Raw genomic sequence first — 20185 nt, forward strand, 5'->3', positions numbered from 1 at the left:
AGTTGTTGGCTAAGATGTGGATTACAGCAAGTGTGGGGGCCAGAACTAGTCCAAATATGAGGAGCTGGCTTGGACACAAATTGGGTCATATGGGTGAGTTTTGGCAGCCACACTCACAAGCAGTCAAGGCCGTGAGTAAAGTCCAGATATGAGCCAAAGTAAACTGCAGATGTGGGCTATATTTGGGCCAAACATTCTTTGCTATCTGGGGTAACTCTTCCTGGTTTATTCAGGAGTTTTCAACCACACCAAGGTCTTCAGCACGGAATTTACATAACTCTTAAAAAGACTTTGAACATTACTTGTCAGGAAATCTGTGTTCAAACATATTGTTATCATGCAGACATGGACAAAACTGTTGGCACCCCTCTGTTAATGAAAAATCCACAAGTCACTTAAAATAACTTGAAACTGATAAAAGTAATAATAAATAAAATTTTTACTAAATATCATTGAAAACCAACACTGATTTGAATTGTTGTTCAACAGAATCATGAAAAATTGAACTAATAAAATGGGCCTGGAGAGTTATTTACTGCAAAGATAGAGCTTGTTTGTTTCTCTAAGAGCCGGTTTGTTTGCGAACGACACATCACAACCAGTTAACTCCACTAAGAAGTGGCTCATCTTTTAGTGTGTTAGGGCTATTTATCAAGCTTATCCAAGCTTCCCTAGACTTAAACAAGGCTGTCCACTCTTCCCCTCACTTTTTGCAATCTTTATTGCACCCGTAGCAGCTAGACAAAATAAAAAAGTGAAAAGATATCAAGGGCAGAAATATAAAGCATGATAGTCTTTACGCTGATGATTTATTACTCTTTCTCCAAAGTTCATAATCATCTCTCAGTCAGAAAATCACAATAAATTCTCATCAATCTCTGACTACTTCATTACTTGGTCTAACCACTGTTACACTTTCCAGAATAATCCTGATACGGCACTACAATCAGGAAATATTAGATGCTTAGAAATAAAAATTTCACCCCAGGTTGTCAGAACAAACAAAGCTAAATTATGTTAAGCTTCTAAAAACAGTAGTGGATGATCTCATACGATGGAAATCCTTACCCATATCACTAATGGGGAGAGTTGCCACCATAAAAATGATGATTCTACCTAAACTCCTGGTTCAAGTCATTGGACTCATACATCACTAAATTTCTCTGGAAAGACAAATCACCACGTGTTAGTTTTAAAAACTCAAAAAATCTTCATCACTATTTTGTAACAATGATTACAGTATATCTCAAAATGGCACAAACCTAGCCATCTAGATGAACCATGGCTTGATAAAGAGCAGGCACTGTGTGGGGATTTGCTCATCTGTGACCTGCCATTTCTCCTCCATGAGCCGCCACATTATCATGGTGGAGGAGTTTGTGTGTCCTGACGATCCTAGCAGCTATGTTGTCGGGGGCGTATGCCCCTGGTAGGGTCACCCATGGCAAACAGGTGTCTTGGGGAGGGACCAGACGAAACGTGGCTCACACAACCCTTATGATGATGAAAAAACAAGGACCAAGGTTTCCCTTGCCCGGACGTGGGTCACCAGGGCCCCCCTCTGGAGCCAGGCCTGGAGGTGGGGCACGGAGGCGAGCACCTGATGGCCAGGCCTTTGCCCATGGGGCCCGGTCGGGCTCAGCCCGAAAGGGAGACATGGGCCTCTCCTCCAGTGGGCTCACCACCTACGGGAGGGGCCATAGGGGTCGGGTGCATTGTGAGCTGGGCGGCTGCCAGAGGCGGGGACCCTGGCGGTCTGATCCTTGGCTGCAAAAGCTAGCTCTAGGGACGTGGAATGTCACCTCTCTGGCAGGAAAGGAGCCTGAGCTGGTGCGCGAGGTTGAGCCGTTCCGGCTAGATATAGTTGGACTCACCTCGACGCATAGCTTGGGCTCTGGAACAACTGCCCTCGAGAGGGGCTGGACCCTCTTCCATTCTGGAGTTGCTCCCGGTGAGAGGCACCGAGCAGGTGTAGGCTTGCTCATTGCCCCCCAACTTGGCGCCTGTACGTTGGGGTTTACCCCGGTGGACGAAAGGGTAGCCTCCCTCCGCCTTCGGGTGGGGGGACCGGTCCTGACTGTTGTTTGTGCCTATGTACCAAATAGCAGTTCAGAGTACCCACCCTTTTTGGAGTCCTTGGGGGGGGGGGGGGGGTGTTGGAGAGCACTCCTTCTGGGGACTCCCTCGTTCTGCTGGGGGACTTCAATGCTCACGTGGGCAATGACAGCAAGAGCTGGAGGGGCGTGATTGGGAGGAACGGCCCCCCTGATCTGAATCTGAGTGGTGTTTTGTTGTTGGACTTCTGTGCTCATCATGGATTGTCCATAACGAACACCTTGTTCAGACATAAGAGTGTCCACATATGCACTTGGCACCAGGACACTCTAGGCCGCAGTTCGATGATCGACTTTGTATTCGTGTCGTCGGACTTGCGGCCACATGTCCTGGACACTCGGGTGAAGAGAGGAGCGGAGCTGTCAACTGATCACCACCTGGTGGTGAGTTGGCTCAGATGGCAGGGGAGGATGCCGGTCAGGCCTGGCAGGCCCAAGCGTGTTGTGAGGGTCTGCTGGGAACGTCTGGCAGAGTCCCCTGTCAGAAAGAGTTTCAACTCCCATCTCCGACAGAGCTTCAACCATGTCCCGGGTGAGGCGGGGGACATTGAGTCTGAATGGGCTGTGTTCCGTGCCTCTATTGTCGAGGCGGCCAGCAGCAGCTGTGGCCGTAAGGTCGTCGGTGCCTGTCGTGGCGGTAACCCCCGAACTCGTTGGTGGACACCGGCGGTAAGGGATGCCGTCAAGCTGAAGAAGGAGTCCTATCGGGCCTTTTTGGCCTGTGAGACTCCAGAGGCAGCTGATGGGTATCGGTGGGCTAAGCGGAGCGCGGCTTCGGCGGTCGCTAAGGCAAAAGCTCGGGCGTGGGAGGAGTTTGGAGAGGCCATGGAGAATGACTTCCGGACGGCTTCAAGGAGATTCTGGGCCACCATCCGGCGGCTCAGGAGGGGAAATCAGTGCTACTGCTGACCTCGATTCGGGACGTTGTGAGGCGGTGGAGGGAATACTTCGAAGACCTCCTCAATCCCACCAACACGTCTTCTGATGAGGAAGCAGAGTCTGGGGTAGCTGGTGCTGGCTTGCCTATCTCTGGGGCTGAGGTCGCTGAGGTGGTTAAAAATCTCCTTGGTGGCAAGGCCCCGGGGGTGGATGAGGTCCACCCAGAGTTCCTTAAGGCTCTGGATGCTGTGGGGCTGTCTTGGTTGACACGCCTCTGCAGCATCACGTGGACATCGGGGACAGTCCCCCTCGACTGGCAGACTGGGGTGGTGGTCCCCTTCTTCAAAAAGGGGGACCGGAGGGTGTGCTCCAACTACAGGGGGATCACACTCCTCAGCCTCCCCGGTAAGGTCTATTCAGGGGTGCTGCAGAGGAGGGTCCGTCGGATAGTCGAACCTCGAATTGAGGAGGAGCAGTGTGGTTTTCGTCCCGGTCGTGGAACAGTGGACCAGCTCTACACCCTCTTTGGGGTCTTTGAGGGGTCATGGGAGTTTGCCCAACCAATCTACATGTGTTTTGTGGATTTGGAGAAGGCATTTGACCGTGTTCCCCGGGGACTCCTGTGGGGGGTACTCCGGGAGTATGGAGTGCCGGACTCGCTTGTAAGAGCTGTCCGGTCCCTGTACGACCGGTGTCAGAGCTTGGTCCGCATTGCCGGCAGTAAATCAGAATCGTTTCCAGTGCGGGTTGGACTCCGCCAAGGCTGTCCTCTGTCACCGATTCTGTTCATAACTTTTATGGACAGAATTTCTAGGCGCAGCCGAGGTGTGGAGGGGATCCGGTTCGGTGGCCTCAGTATTGGGTCTCTGCTCTTTGCGGATGACGTGGTTCTGTTGGCTTCATCGGGACGTGATCTTCAGCTCTCACTGGAGCGATTCGCAGCCGAGTGTGAAGCGGTTGGGATGAGAATCAGCACCTCCAAATCCGAGACCATGGTCCTCAGCCGGAAAAGGGTGGAGTGCTCTCTCCGGGTCTGTGATGGGGTCCTGCCCCAAGTGGAGGAGTTTACATATCTCGGGGTCTTGTTCACGAGTGAGGGAAGGATGGAGCGGGAGATTGACAGGCGGATTGGTGCGGCGTCCGCAGTGATGCGGGCTCTGCATCGGTCTGTCGTGGTGAAGAGAGAGCTGAGCCAAAAGGCAAAGCTCTCGATGTACCGGTCGATCTACGTTCCTACCCTCACCTATGGTCATGAGCTGTGGGTAATGACCGAAAGAACGAGATCTCGAATACAAGCGGCCGAAATGAGTTTCCTCCGCAGGGTCGCCAGGCTCTCCCTTAGAGATAGGGTGAGAAGCTCGGTGATCCGGGAGGGGCTCAGAGTAGAGCCGCTTCTCCTCCACATCGAGAGGAGCCAGATGAGGTGGCTCGGGCATCTGGTTAGGATGCCTTCTGGACGCCTCCCTGGTGAGGTGTTCCAGGCACGTCCCACCAGAAGGAGGCCCCGGGGCAGACCCAGGACACGCTGGACAGACTACATCTCTCGGCTGGCCTGGGAATGCCTCGGGATCCCTTCGGATGAGCTGGTGAATGTGGCCGGGGAGAGGGAAGTCTGGGTTTCCCTGCTTAGGCAGCTGCCCCCCCGACCCGACTCCGGATAAGCGGAAGAAAATGGATGGATGGATGGATGACCTGCCATTTATTAGCTTAGCTATCAGGCACCATAAAGGTTTTAAAAGCATTATCAGCTCCTCTCTGACAGCCTGGTGGGATTTTTTTTAAAATAACCAAGTGTTTGCTCATTCCCTGTAAGCTCACACCCATTTGGAACAACGCTGATATCCTGCAAAATAAAAAATGATAAACTTTACTCAGTGGAAACATAAGAGAATAAAGCATTTAGAACAAATTATACCAAACAGAAACTTCACATCATTTGAGACACTCATTTCACAGTTTGGAATCAGTAGTGCCAAATTCTTAGAATATCAACAAATACAGTCTATAATAAGCAAGAAATACACCTTCAGCCAAATAGACTTCCAACTTCCAACTAGTGTGGCAGAATTTGTAAATCTTAGTGCTCCAAAAATGTTTTTTAAAAATATATAGATTACTGGTCAAAACAGAAGATTCTATATCACTTCCGACTGTCTATTTTAAAAGAATAATAAAGAATAACATTTAAGATTCAAGGGGAACCCAATATCCAAAAGGATCCTCTTGGCAGAGTAAATTTGTTCAGCACAATACAGCAGCCAGAAAAAACTGTCTGTCCACAATTACAACAACAAACAGTCTGTATTATAAGAAACTTCATGTCCCTCCTCTGCACTGAGTGTGGACATGAGTTCATCCTGACACTGATGAGGAAATACCAGATAGTGTTGAGCTGTTCTAGGACAACACCTGGACACACCTTTAGAAAAACCTTTAAAATCTTAATTTTTTGTTTCCATTCACCGCCAGGACCGGACAGAGGATTCGGGGAAGCGCAGCGGAGGTGGCGTGTGTATTATGACCAACAAGGGGTGGTGTGTGAATGTACAAACATTTAATCGGGGAGCTCTCTGACTTTGAACAACTTATGGTTAAATGCAGACCTTTTTATCTGCCCAGAGAGTTTACAGCAGTGCTTTGACGCGTTTGGTTCAACATTGGACTGACCAATCAGACAACGTCCTGCGTCACTGCTTCCGCACTACAGACTGGGAAGTCTTCTGGACTGCAGCCAGCGAGGAAAATGTGAATGAGTATGCTGAATACGTTACCGGAGACATTCACAAATGCATTGATGACGTCGTACTGTGGGTTACTGTACGAACTTACCTCAACCAGAAGCCGTGGGTCAACAGAGAGGTGCGCGCTGCGCTCAAGGAGAGGATTGCTGCATTTAAATCTAGAGATCCATGTGAGTACTGAAGGCCCGGTACAATCTCAGGAAAACAATAAAAAAAAGCCAAGGGTCAGTACAGGGAGAAGGTGGAGCCCTGTTACAGTGGATCTAACATCAGGCACATGTGGAGTGGGTTAAAGTCGATCACAGACTACAAGGGGAGGAGCTACAACACGGGTGAAGTACCTGAGGAGCTCAACACCTTGTATGCCCTCTTTGAGAACCACAGCAAGCCGTAGTTACTGTCAGAGGAGGGCAGACATGTGTAAATACTTTAAAAAGGTAAACACATGGTTAACTCCTGGACCGGACACATTCCAAGCCGTGTTCTCAAAGCATGCGCGTTTAGAAACTGGCAGATGTCTTCATTTTTAACCTCTCCTTGCTCTTGTCTGCCGTCCCCACATGCTTTAAGAGGACCACCATCGTCCCTGTCCCAGAGCAACCTACTGTGAGCTGCTTCAATGACTATCGGCCAATAGCACTCACTTCCGTTATCATGAAGTGCTTTGAGCGTATAGTCAAAACTCACATCACAGCGTCACTGCCAGTTACGCTCGATCCTTTTCAATTCGCCTACCGGTCAAACAGATCCACAGACGATGCAACAGCGCTGGCTCTGTGCACTGCTTTCTCACATCTCGACCACAAGAACACTAATGTGCGGATGCTGTTACAGCTCCGCTTTTGATGTATCTTGATCAGGAGATGTGGAAAAATTGGCTTACAGGCAAAAACGTCTCTGGACGCTGACTTGAATAATAAAAAGAAGTTTATTACAAAAGTTCAGACATCAAAACAGATTTCTGCAGCAAAATCTGGAGGTCCCAAAACCAGAACAAAGGCCTAAAGACCTGATGTGTCGTTCTGTCTTATAGGGTTTAAACAAAGAAAATTCATCAGTCCTGTGTCCTCCAATCATAGAGTTTGCCTATAGAATGCTCATTTGCATGGAATGCATGTTCTTGTGTCAATCCAGTCTGTAGGACAGAGAACCTTATATGGTAAAAACTTGAGTGTGTACCATACATATGCTTAGACACCTCACTTTCAACACTATAATTCCATCAAGGCTTGTCATGAAGCCATGGGATCTACACATAAGGGTCTCCTTATGCAACTGGATCCTGGACTTCCTGACGGGCAGACCACAAGTGGTGCGGATCGGTGGTATGACGTCCTCCACACCGACTCTCAGCACCGGTGCCCCCCAGGGATGTGTGCTCAGCCCCCTGCTGTATACTTTGTTTACCCACGACTGTACGGCCACACACAGCTCCAACACCGTCATCAAATTTGCAGACGACACTACCATAATCGGCTGCATTTCAGATGGTGATGAATCAGCTTACAGAGCAGAGGTGAATGCCCTGACATCGATGCACCATCGAAAGTATTCTGTCTGGCTGCATCGCTACCTGGTACGGCAGCTGTAATGTTCTGAACCACAAAGCTCTACAGCGGGTAGTCAGATCAGCACAATGCATCACCAGGACTGAACTGCCAGCCATCCAAGACCTCTACATCCAGCACTGTAGGAGGAAGTCCCAGCAGATCCTCTCTGATCCCAGCGACACCAGTCATACACTTTTCAGGCTCCTGCCATTGGGCAGACGGTACAGAAGCATCAGGACTCGCACCAGCAGATTCAGGGACAGTTTCTACCCACAAGCCATCAGGCTCCTGAACTGCTGACATACCGGACAATCTGCACACTTGCACACTCATTATACACACTGTACATGCACACACACACTACCTCTGCACTACTGCACTACTGTTTTCCTCTCCACTAGTATTTTTGTTTCCTTATATAGTTTTATTCTTACTATATAGTTTTATTCTTACTTGTATTGGGCAATTATTTATGAGCAATATATATACATTTATATATATTTTTGTTTGTTTCTTAAGTGCAATTTTGAGGGGAGTCCAAGAATGTCATTGCCGGTAGTGATGTTTCATTGCTACCTGTATATGACTAATGAACTTGAAACTTGAACTTCTGTATAAGAACACTGGCTAAAATCAACAAAAATGAGGAAAACTTAAAAATATTGAAAGTGCAAAAGGTGAAGAACCAAAGAAACCACACCAGCCACCGCCGGCCATCTTGAAAATAACTGAAAAAAATAGGAAAAGAGAGGAGAACATGGTGGAGTGAGGAGGATGAGGTAAAAGAGAGGAAGACATGGGGAAAAAGAAAGAGGACACTCAGGACAGAGAAGCAAAAGAGGTAAGAAATAGAGAGGACATATTTTCAGGATGTTAATGGTAAATATAAGCCTAATTAATAATTTACTGACATTTTATATTAGTTTCTAGAGAGAGATCAAGTTTTGAAATGTATATAAGTATTATTAATTAAGAGTTTGATGCCACATTTTTTATTTTTTTCTAGGCTATCATTCACCATGACTTAGATATTCAGATTGACAGATATATCATTTCTTTTAAAGCCAATGATTGTTCAGTTTTAATTGTTAAAAAACAGAAAAAAGAAAAAAAAAGATCTTGGTCAATAATACCTATTAGCTTTTTTGTTCAATAGTGGGTGTGTGCTAATGACAATATCCCCTGTGTGTGTGTTGGTGTTGCTCGTTTGTGTGCGTCACCCAACCAGGTCAGTTGAAATGGCAGAAAAAAGAAAAATCACAGATAATCAGTCATTTCTTAGTGCTTCAAATTGCCAAGTAAGTAGAGTGAAATGAAAATGTTTCAAGTCAGCTTGTCAGTTTTTCACAGCTAGACAGACGGAGAAGATGGCATACAGAAGATAAATTAATAAATGGATAATTAAAACATTTTATTTATAGTCCTATGTAACGCCCGCCAGCTTATCAGCCAGGAGGAACTGGAGGAGCAGGAAGTGCTGGACTCAAAGTGACTGTGGAGACTACCCAGCACCCGCCTCCCCTGCTTCATGATTGGTCACCCTACGCGTCGCTCCATAAGTAGCTACCCAATCCGGAGGAGAGGCCTCCTTTAAGAAGTCGTCATCACCATCATTGGTGGCAGCTGTGGACTGTGGGACACATGCATGCAATTAATTATTTATTTGTTTATTTATTTAGTTATTTGTTTATTTTGGTCTGAGCACGGAAGGCAGTGTGAGGGATGTTGAAACCCTAGTGTTTATTCTTCTGACAAATTAATTGCTCTTTGTGTAATTTTGCCTGAACAGGCCTCCAATCAGCAGCTTCTATTTTTGAAGCCACTGCATCTCATCAGTCTTAATGAAATTTGAATATTCTACATACTGCGGTGAACCAAAAAGCATCTAGCAAAAGCTTAAACCCAACAGGAACAGGAGATTGGGATTTCGGGTCAAATCATTTTGGTGTTTTACTCAAATTAAAACGAACGGCTCATCGAGATTTTATTGTACTGCCACTAAAATTGCTCAGTATGTTCAGAAGGTATGAGTGATTAAAAGTAATTGAAAACTTTCTCAAAGGAGTTAGTGTATAGCCGGGCGGGGCCTCAAAGTTTGATGTCTCGCCATGGAAAATGAAATTTTCACACTCACTCATAAAACAAGATACCTGCACCGAATTTCACAGGTATGATGTCAGTCCCATCCTGGACACATCTACATGTCAACAATTGGATTACAAAATGGTCACGCCCCCTGGCGACAGAAAGTCATGCTTTTTACTTGAACACCCAATTCTTGAACAGTCTTGAACAGAGCCAGGTCCAAATTAGGTCAAAGAACACAAAACAAGATGGTTATAATATTCAATGAAAACTGTTGCATCATTAATCAGTATAAATCCATTAAATGTCCTCCAATCATTATCAAATTTACAGTCATTGATCAGGGTCCGGTCCTGAACAGATCCACGTAAATAAATCCGGTCAAGGCATAAGCTCCGCCTACTTACAACAGGAAGTGCTTTTTTTTCATACTCTAGGCTCATGCTTCTAAATGAGTAACCCCATAAACTTGATAGTGCTTCACAATATGTCAAACCCTTTTGTGATACCAAAATAAAAAAAAAACTCAAGTTCCTTGGCCAAATGTAACCATGGTGAATACTTGTCCGATGCCAGGAAACAGGAAGTCCTTGTAACTGACCCATTGTACCGTTGATCCTCACCAAACCCGGCAGGGGGGATAGCAGTCAGGCCTGGAACTGAATCAAATTTACATAAGCTGGAAAAGTTGTAATATGGCTCCACAGTGTCCCCTACAAACATTTAATTGATCATCCCCACCCATTACATTGACCGACATGGATGAAACTCAGCACATAGATGGAACATCCCAGGATATACAAAAAAGCCTCTTCAACCTATAGGTAAATTAAACAGAAAATCAGCCATCTAGAAAAAAAGTATAATTTTCAGGGTCATTTTTGCCCTGTTCTTTGCATTGCACTTTAACAAACTCCTCCTACAGATGACAGTTAGATCAAGTATTTATAAAAGTCAAGAAACAAATTAAAGCTGCGATGTCATAGAGATTAAAGACATTATAAATGTCAAGAAACAACATAAACCCACCATGAATTAGAGACCAAAAGATTAACTGACTACAAGAAATAACATAAAGCCACCATGACAAAAGGATCAATTGCTTCATAAATGTCAAGGAACCACATAAAGCCACCATGACAAAGGGATGTACTAAAGCACTATCTCTTCCTTCTTGGAAATTATGAACGGGCAGAAGCTTCAGAAATGTTCCTAGACAGACATCTTTCAAACTGAAGAGTTGTTGACTTCCAATTAATTTTATCTCAAAATAAATACCCATTGGGCCCAATGTTTTGTTAATTCAATTTTCCTCCTACAAGCCATACATGTGAACAAGGACAGCCACCTTGCTTGTTGTTAAACTGTTCATTGAATATTTTCACAGGTGTACACCTGTTTCTAATATTTCCTTCATATCTTATCAAATTAAAGAGAAATCAATGGGAAGTTCACAACAATATCTGTGTTCATCTGAGGTTTTCTCACTTTACAACTTGGTGAGGACCAGATGATGTTTCCACACATAAAACTTTGGAATTGTTTATTTTTTCATTTGACTGCATGCTCTTAAGCATTAGCTTGCTTGTTTTTAGTTTTTTTCTCTGCCTTCTTCCCCAGTGATGTCACCTTGAACCATCAAAGGTAGTTTAGTTGATCAGCTTAATCTTTCTTTTTAATTGCATTTATAAAATATTTCCAAAACCACATTTTTTCTATAGTTTTTTTGGATTCTTTTTTTTTCTCTCTCAAAGGGTTCATGGGAAAGCCCGGTGTTTGGAGTGCATCTAAGCCTCACTAGTGGTGCTTCAAGGTGGCAGGGAGTGAAATTTTATGTAAAAAATAAATCACATAGATGCACTGAAACGAAGACTAAAAAAGGCAAGCACTGACCTTTACTGTGAAATGGAATAGGCCATTTGTTTGTGACATAAATATTGCTGTTCTGGATGGGATTTTTAAAGTAAAATGTTTTTAAATCTTGTTAAGTCTACAGTTAAGTTGTATATACTGTAGATCTGATCTTGGATCATTAAAAGTTATTGTCAAGTAATCACCTTACCTGAGCTTTTGTGCAGGATAAATATATTGGAGTTCACACATAAGCCTGAGCCTGTTGGATGTTCAGAACATGCGTGATTTAAAATTTAATTAATCGTTGATCCAATTAAATTTAGGTCCAGTTCAGTTTATTTGCTGGAGCTTGCTACACTTGGCCTGTTTGTTATAAAGGACAATAAAGAAAACAGATACTTAACAGAGAATAACATGAATGAAATTTGATAAATCAATCAACTTTGATGCAGGAACAAACTAATAACTAATTTTCTTTCTTTTTAAGAAGTGCTTTTCAACGACTGCTGCACCATCCATTCCCCTTCAGTGCCACACCAAACCCTTCATTTGCAGTTGTTACTAATTCTTATCCCCCTTCAAACAATTGTTTGCAACTAAAGTGGCAGATTGGCTAAATTTGGCTGTTTTCCTGTTTTGTAATTCTCAGATGTTTTTTCAGTTGAGCCTGAAAGAATAAAAGAAAATGATAACTGGCTTCAGGAAACAATTTATTATTTTTGCCTGATGTCTTCATCTTTTGAAAATACACAAACATTAGCAATTTCATGCTTTTTCAAAGAAGCACTAAAGAAAATGTCATTAAATTTCAGAGACATTTTACTTTCCACATGAATTAAACCTTGATGACTTTGATTTTAGTTGGATGCAGCAGCTTGGGAGAACAGTTCCACCCAGCGTAGCACTGACAGGTAAATTTTTCAGCCCAGGAGTTGAGGTCAGCACCAGATGGAAGACCAACAGCCACGTACTTCCTGCCTTCTTTAAGGATGCGGAAGTAGGTGGGGTTCAGGTGTAGTTAGTGGGGGGAGTTGTAGTCCTTTCTGATGCAGCGTCCCTTTCCCTGGCATAAGACCTCGCTGCAGAGCATGGTGGCCGCCGTCACATTAGCAATGTACTGATTTAAAGTGGAGGTCAGGTACTCAGATAGAGACTGGCAGGAAGTCTGCAAGGAGAAGGAAGGGTTAGCAGGGAGTGGGTTCTCCAAAACAAAAATCCCTTCTTTATTGTTCTCCACAGATGGTTTCAGTATCAAAATGGAGATGAGGTGATCTAAGAAGAAATCCAATGAGACAAGGTAAACCACGCAGGATTGGACAGTAAATAAATATTCATCACTGATCTTTAACTTTTGAGTCTACAAAGGAGGTTTTTTAAAAACCTTAATAAATTATTTAGACAAACATTGTAGTAGGATAAAAAAAAGATTTTTTATTTAAACCAACTGAAAAATTTTGAGCATCTACGGTTAAAATAACAGTTCTACTTTGGGTTAAAACAAAAATGTGAATCTTTCTAGCCAGCTTTTACAGACACTAAACTCAGATGCAGATACTGCTAGTAAGAAATGAAGAGTTCTTTTCCAAAATGCTATAATTCCATTTTAATAGTTTTCAGGAAAATTAGATTTTATACCTAGACCACAAAAAAAAAAACCTTTAGCAGCAGCTTTACATCGTTACCACAGTTTAAAGCACTCATTTTGACAACTGAATGAACATAAACTGTGGTTGGACTGCAGACAGGGCTCACTGAATTCTGACTGGTCGAGAGGATATGCTGCATTTAGGCTAAAAGCAGGTGTGGAGCTTATAGTGGTTTGCAGGGGAACTGCATTTCCCAGTACATTTTAAACAGGGAGATATAGTGATTTGGCTTGACATGTTGATGGAGAAGTGAATAGTTTCACTTTACAGCAAAATAGCATGACAAACTCATAAAAAAAAAACTTTTTATTTTCTGTGTTTGGACATTTCTAAGCTGCAAACTTTTTTGCAGCTTAGAAATGTGGACTGATCAGTAAATTATGTCTACAGTCTATCCCTTCCTTGTTTCCTACTGCATTTGAAAACTTATTTCTGATTTCAAACTAGGACAAATGCTGTAAGTAGAAATGCACAAACAATACAAAAAACTATATTTCCTTCTGAGAAACGTTAGCAAGCTTTCCCAAAATGAGCAGCTTATGCAATTAAGGAGCATATTTTCTTTTTACTACCAATGCAGTTTTATTTTGCAATGAGGGCCAAGTTTACAATCCGTGTATTTACAACATAGTATACCTTTAAATAATTAGCACAAAAAGACTGTAAACTAGCGTTTGGTGGATTATATCCGTGTCGTAACAAAGCTTTTTGGCAGTAAATTTTATACTGCTGAAAAGCCTGTTTGTTTTTTCCTTTTAAATTCTCATATTGGTGAGAAAAATGCATTTTGGGGATGAACATCAGCGATGAGTATGTGGGTTTTCATGGCCACAATCCACATACTCAAATCTGCTGCTCAACCCACAAATGTATTTTTCTTATTTAAAGGTGAATGAATAGGTGATGAAACAGAATATGATTAGTTGCCTAGAAGCATTGTTAAAACAAAGAAATAATCATTCAAAAATAATTTCCTTTGCTTTTGTTTTGTCCCTGTGTTATAAATGCAATTAAAATGAATGCATTGGGAATGTGTCTTCATTGTAAATGCAGTCCCTTTATGTAATGTGGTGTGTTGATGTTGTTCTTTTCATAAAATTTGAATCAATTACTATGCCGTTACATTTCAAAGTCCTAGTTTAATGTCTGTATTTTTTGAGAAACTGAATACGTGGATTTGTCAAACAAACTTTTGAATTAAACTTATCTAAATTGATTAAAATATGTCCAATTATGTGTTAAATTTAACATTAAATCAGAAGGAATTTGTTGTAATAGCTTTTGCACATCTGTTAGCAAAGATAACAAACACCTAAGTCACTCAGTCAGTCAGTCAGTTCATCTTCAGAGAGGAACTAAAGGCAGGCAAATTGTTTGCTGATTAATGCCTTGTCATTTGTCTTCCTGTTTTCAGGCTTTAAAATAATTAAAATTTTCTGTGAATTCTGTGAAAATGACATTACCCTCTAATGACGCAGATCAGACCACTACAGCTACTAAAAATCAGAGTGATGTGGTTACCTTGCTATTGTAGTCTTTGATGCCTCCCCACATTACAATCCCAGAGGCTCCCAGAGCCGCAGACTCTCCAACTGTGCTGATAAGATCAGCCTGAAACAGCAAAAGAACACAGAACCAGTTAGCAAATACATACGTGTGCTTGTTTCAGACTTTACTGGTTAAAGCCATTTTCCACAGTACCATAGTCAACATCTTAATAAATATTTGCTTAAATTTATTCTTTACATTTCAACCCACATTAGTCATGAATGAGCTTTAACCTGTAATGTATGCTGCTTAACACCTATTTAATAAATAGAGGCCATCATGGAATATTGTCACCAAAGTTAAATTCAATTCGTACTTACCAGTGTAAGATAGTGACTACTGAAATGTCAGAACTTCTTAAGATGCATTACATAACTTTCCGACCTTAAACTCTGTTCCAGACTCGTTTAACGGTACTTTGACATTTATTATGTGCATTTCCAGAGCTGAGAAACCACATAATACAACTTTGTCTCCGTGGACATGACCTTCGAGTTTTGCTTTTCACACCATGTCACATGCTAGCAAGCAGCTGTTAACACACCAGCCGTTTTGAATGTGCACTGGAGCTTAATGAGCAAAGAAACACAAAAGGCCATTATCTGAGAAGGACAGAAAAAGAAAGAAAGAAAAGGACAAAGCAAGAGATAAGGCAAGAGTCTTTTACTGGCTGGAGAGATCTCACAGTGCAGGGAGGATGTAAGATGGATGCTGAATTAGGTGTTGATAGAGGGCTAAGTTCTGCAGTGAATCTTTACCTTTAAACTTCAAATAAATAGCTTGTAGCCCTTCAAGATGGACATACTCGTAATCTCATGAAAATCTTGCTGCTTTGGAAAGTAACAATAATCTTGATATTCAGCAGACTAATTCCCCTTGTCAGTCAATTAATTTTCAATACTCACTCCAGTTGAGGGTAGTTGGTGGACAGGAATGTATCCCAGGTACAACCGGGACAATAGGTGGGGTACAACCGGGACAGATCACTAGTCAATCAAAGAGCTATACTAGACAAAGAATCATTTAAGCTTACTCTATCATCCATCCATTAATTATCTAAACCCACAAAGAAGGGGGGTTATCCCCAACAATGCGAGAAGCAGGGCCCACCCTAGGCAGGACTGTAGCCCAGGAAGAAAAATCACCATTCATACTCACTCCAGTTTTATAGACACTGATCAATTTAGGAAGCATAGAGAAAGCCGATGTGTGTTTGGACAAAACATGTCAACTCAACACAGGAAGGCCTTACACAGTGTTTCTCAATCCAGGTCCTCAGGACCCCCTGCCCTGCATGTCTTAGATGTGTTCCTACTCCACCACACCTTTCAAATTTATGAACTTCCTCATCAAGTTCTTTGCAGTCTGGTAACGAGCCATTCATTTAATTCAGGTGGGCTAAAGTAGGGTTCCTTCTAAAACATGCAGGGCAGGGGGTCCTGAGGACCTGGACTGAGAAACACTGTCCTAACTAAAGTTCAAACCAGGAAACATCTTACTTCTTGTTCAAACTAAGCCCACTTAAACATGAATTTGCAGGTGAGTGGGCACTAAGTTAATTAAATTGTAAGAAAAAGAAAACTCACCTGGCTCTCAAACATTTCAGTTTGATCCCGGTACAGCACCCTGGTATAGACAAAGATCGGAACTGTATAGGGACGCTTCGGCAGTGCTGCCACCCTCAGAGCCTCCTGGACACGATTGCGAACAAAGAGTGCAGCGCGGGGTGAGTTCCTCAGGCTCAGGTGGAGGTAAACAGATGGAAAGAGGGCGGTACTTCGTTCCCATAGCCACAGCATCTCGTTGTTCTGCTTCTGGGTCTTTAAGGAGCACTTCCCTGTGTAGTCTGGCTTATCCCATCCATAGTTAAAGCAGTCAGGAAACAGGTAGAACCCCCAGCGGCGGCTCGGACGCTCTCTGATGCCAAGGCTGATCGTCTTCTCCATTAAGCGTCGCCCATTCAGCTGAAATTGGTCCTTTGCTAGTTTAGAAATTTGCTTTGATGACAGAAATGGAGCCATCTGTAGAGCATGAATAATGGACAACTTCTGATAAATACGCTTTGATCCCCAGTTCTGGTCCCACAGGGGTCGCCAGGACTCCCAGTCAATGACAGCAAGCCCAGGAGACGAATCTTGTGAGATGGAGTGATCTATTTGATTTTGGGCTTTGGCAAGATGCTCTGGCAGGTTGCCATTTTGAGGGACACCACCTTCATAGATTTTCTGCCTGTCGATGCCAACTTTGGGGTAATGCCCCAGCTTGCCTTCATAAAAGATGGTAAGAAACTGACCTGGCACAGCTGCAGGTGTAGTCACTGCCTGGAAGGCGGCAGTGTCCAGTGGGATTTGAAGTCGTTGGCATCGGTTTGTGGGAGCATTCCATATAGCAACAAATGGATGGTCATGTATCAGTGGTGGCTCCGTTGGTGGTAATGCAAGGATGGAGGTCATTGAGCCAATAATACAGAAGATGACACAAGACAGGAAGAGTGAGGCCATCGTGATGGCTCTGGATGAAGAAATAAAGATTAGTCTTACTTTAAGGGGTTAAATTTTAGAAACACAATAAATACTTCTTATTCATTTTGAGCACATTTTGAGCAAGTTATGAAGTATCCATGAAAAACATTAGAATTGGAATAATGTTATGTTTCTATGGCATTTTATACTGAAGCATTTGTGTCTTACAACAGGTGTGACATTTATTATATAAATTCACATTACAGAAAAAACACAAAAATAATAAAACCAATCAGAATTGGCATTAATGCAACTTTTTTTACATTCCCAGGCTACGATAATCCCACCTTTAAAAAAACTATTCTGCATATTTTTCACTTTTGTTTTTTTTTTCTAAACAATGCATTTAATGACTTAAATTTAATCAGTGTTGAGCACCACATCTAATTATAATGACCATGAAATCTGAATTATGTAATCATGTAATAATACTATATTATTATTATTATTATTATTATTATTATTATTATTTTATTTTATTTGCCTGTTAGGAAAATTCTTTCAAAGAACGACAGACACTCAGATCGATGAGAAGACACAGCTGTTTACTGCGATCACAGGAGTGCAAACACAACCAGAAGACAAGTTAAACACAGGCCAGCCGATAATGTTAGAGCCCAGTCTCAGGACACATTCTTATAGAGTCCATTCCCTTTGAGAAGAGTTGTCATGTCCACTGGTGAAGGACTCCATAGTCAGGTTTCACATTGACCAACCACAGCAGGCGGGTGATGAAGTCCTTTGATGTGTTTTACAACGTATTCACTTCCTAGGGGCACTAAAGAAAACTGTCCTGTAAAAACAGCTCTGATCACAATCATTAAAGACTGGCTGTGTCTCTCACAGATGGTCACTATCTCATCAATACAGTCAATACAAGATTTTTCCATCAGTGCCTTAGGACAAAAGGTGTGACACAAATCTAAGAGACAAATGGATGTAGTCACATTAATGCTCTGGTACTGCTGCTGAACATTCATGGAAGTTTGCATCATGTGTCCTAAGCCTGTTTGCCATTAGAATAAGTGAACAAGTAAAGCATAAATAAAACTGTACATGATACTGTGTCAGCAAACCAAGCATCTCTCCAGTCATGTGCTTTTGCTGCTTGTTTATATTATAACACTTTCCTTGTGTTCATTATTGAAATTGTGAAACACTTCTAAATTTTATATCCATTTTCATGGCAAGTGCAGCACAATTTAATGGTACTTATATAGTGCTTCTCCAGTCAGCTTAAATACTTAAAGTGCTTAATACGACATGCTACATTCACCCATTCACACACACATTCATACACACATTCATACCCCGATAGACACATCAGACATGACGTTCAGTGTCTTTCCCAAGGACACTTCAGCATTTAAATTTTCACCATGGAGATAGTTGGTAAATGATGATGATATATGAATTCTGAATCATGATCTAGAACATAGTAGAGAACAACAACAAGTACATTACATGCTGCATTTACTGACCCTTGGACCTGTGACGTTTACCCAAGGGAAGGTCAGTTAACAGTAAATATTTGTAGCATCGGCTCGTTCTGGTGATACAACACAGTAAAAACAGGCAAACTTAAGGCATAGTTGCATACTGTGATTAATCATGATAAATGAACTGAAAGCTGTGGTTGATTAAAAATTTAAATGATTTGACAGCCCTACTTTTTTCACATGAAATTAACTGCTATGTTTACATGCTCTCTTCCTGGTTATTGAAAAGGTATAGTTTGGGATTAAATATATTGTTTTGCTGTAGTTATTTTTTCTTCTTTTTTACAAACATATAATTTAATGGATTTAAGAAATCTGAACATATTCTCTTATTTTTCTAAGAGACCATGTTTAGCATGGTCACCACTGTCATCCAACAACACCAGAAATTTTGGTTATTTTTTTTTTCTTCTTCTTCTTTTATGAGTATTTCATAGACCTATACTACTATCATTCTACATTATAACATGTGTCATATTGCATCTTTAAAAAAAGCAAAACAAAAAAACATGATAGCAAGTTGTACCTGCTCGTTGCTGTTCTCTTCAGTTAGCAGTGAAGATCCGCTCACTGTGTCTAAACTTCGCAACAACCTGTTATTTTTTTCTTTTTCTTTTGCTGTTTCATCTTTTGACCGAAACATTTCTTCACTCTGATGTATCCTTATCTGATTGGTGTTCGAGTAACGCCTGGTCTCAAGAGATTGATAGTAAAAGCAGAAGTTTTCATCACACACATACACACACACACACACACACACACACACTCACACACACACACACACACACACACCTTTTTTGTTTTGAGCAACATGAGGATGTAATTTAACCAGTGAACAGGAGATTATAAATGGGGACACACATTTCTAACCAATGGCCTGATTTTAGCTTGTAAAAATGTTTAATGACCCTGGGACACCAAATATCAACCTAAATAAAAAAACTGATCCTATTCTGTCAGGTTTGTCCATCCTGTTGGGGACATGTTCATTTTGTTTAATCACCAACTACCACAAGGCTCACAGCTGAGTTCATTTTTATGGAAGATTTATATAGGATGTTTAATGTGAACAATGGGAGTTTTCTTTATAAGTCAAGGAGTCTGGAAGAGTGCATGACATCTGATTTTTTGTTTAAAATATAATGTAATTAATGTAACAGAAAAATGGAAACTTCTTGTCATTTAGTATTCTCACTTTACAATATAGAATCAACAGCACAAAATTTTTAGAGTACCACCAGCTTAAATATGTAAAAAATATACCATTAATCAATTAAACTTAGAGCTACCTATTAGGGTGGCAGAATTCATGAATCTCAATGCCCCAAAGCTATTATCAAAAACATATAGACTATTATCTAAACTAGAAGACTCAATCTGTCTTCCAACTTCAAAATGGGAGGGTGACTTATCCAGTAACTTTAATAAAGATAAATGGTCACAAATATGTTTAAACACCTTTAAAATGACTAAGAATTCAAATATGCAACTAATACAATTCAAAATTCTGCATAGAACTCATTATACAGGACAAAGGATGTTCAGGATGGGTCTGTCACAATCAAACATCTGCACACACTGCAATGAAAACACACCTGACAACTATCTCCATGCCTTGTGGTCCTGCACACCTGTCCGCAGGTTCTGGCTTCAGGTATGTGTGGACATGTCAACATGGTTTAAATGTAATATTCCTACAATCCCCGCACTATGTCTACTATGTCACTTGGGTGACATTAATATGGCA

General features: G+C 41.9%; 1 protein-coding gene across 1 annotated transcript; it reads right to left on the reverse strand.

The window, feature by feature from the left end:
- Window positions 1-11912: 11912 nt before the first annotated feature.
- Window positions 11913-19023, reverse strand: spam1 (sperm adhesion molecule 1). The gene is made up of 4 exons (XM_041996262.1): window positions 18965-19023; window positions 16004-16928; window positions 14391-14480; window positions 11913-12388 (listed from the first exon to the last, which is right to left on the reverse strand). The coding sequence occupies exons 2-4, from the start codon at window positions 16916-16918 to the stop codon at window positions 12242-12244; spliced, it is 1152 nt and encodes a 383-aa protein (XP_041852196.1). The 5' UTR covers window positions 16919-16928; window positions 18965-19023; the 3' UTR covers window positions 11913-12241.
- Between the last annotated feature and the right edge of the window lie 1162 nt (window positions 19024-20185).

This window comes from Melanotaenia boesemani, chromosome 10 (assembly GCF_017639745.1).
Source record: "Melanotaenia boesemani isolate fMelBoe1 chromosome 10, fMelBoe1.pri, whole genome shotgun sequence".
NCBI lineage: Eukaryota > Metazoa > Chordata > Actinopteri > Atheriniformes > Melanotaeniidae > Melanotaenia > Melanotaenia boesemani.

Excerpts from the sequence above, each read along its gene's own strand:
- spam1 (XM_041996262.1), bottom strand. The coding sequence starts at position 16,918 with ATGGCCTCACTCTTCCTGTCTTGTGTCATCTTCTGTATTATTGGCTCA. Across the intron at positions 14,481-16,003 it reads CTGAAATGTTTGAGAGCCAG|GCTGATCTTATCAGCACAGT; the intron begins GTGAGTTTTCTT and ends TTGCTGTTTCAG. Across the intron at positions 12,389-14,390 it reads TCAAAGACTACAATAGCAAG|ACTTCCTGCCAGTCTCTATC; the intron begins GTAACCACATCA and ends TTCTCCTTGCAG.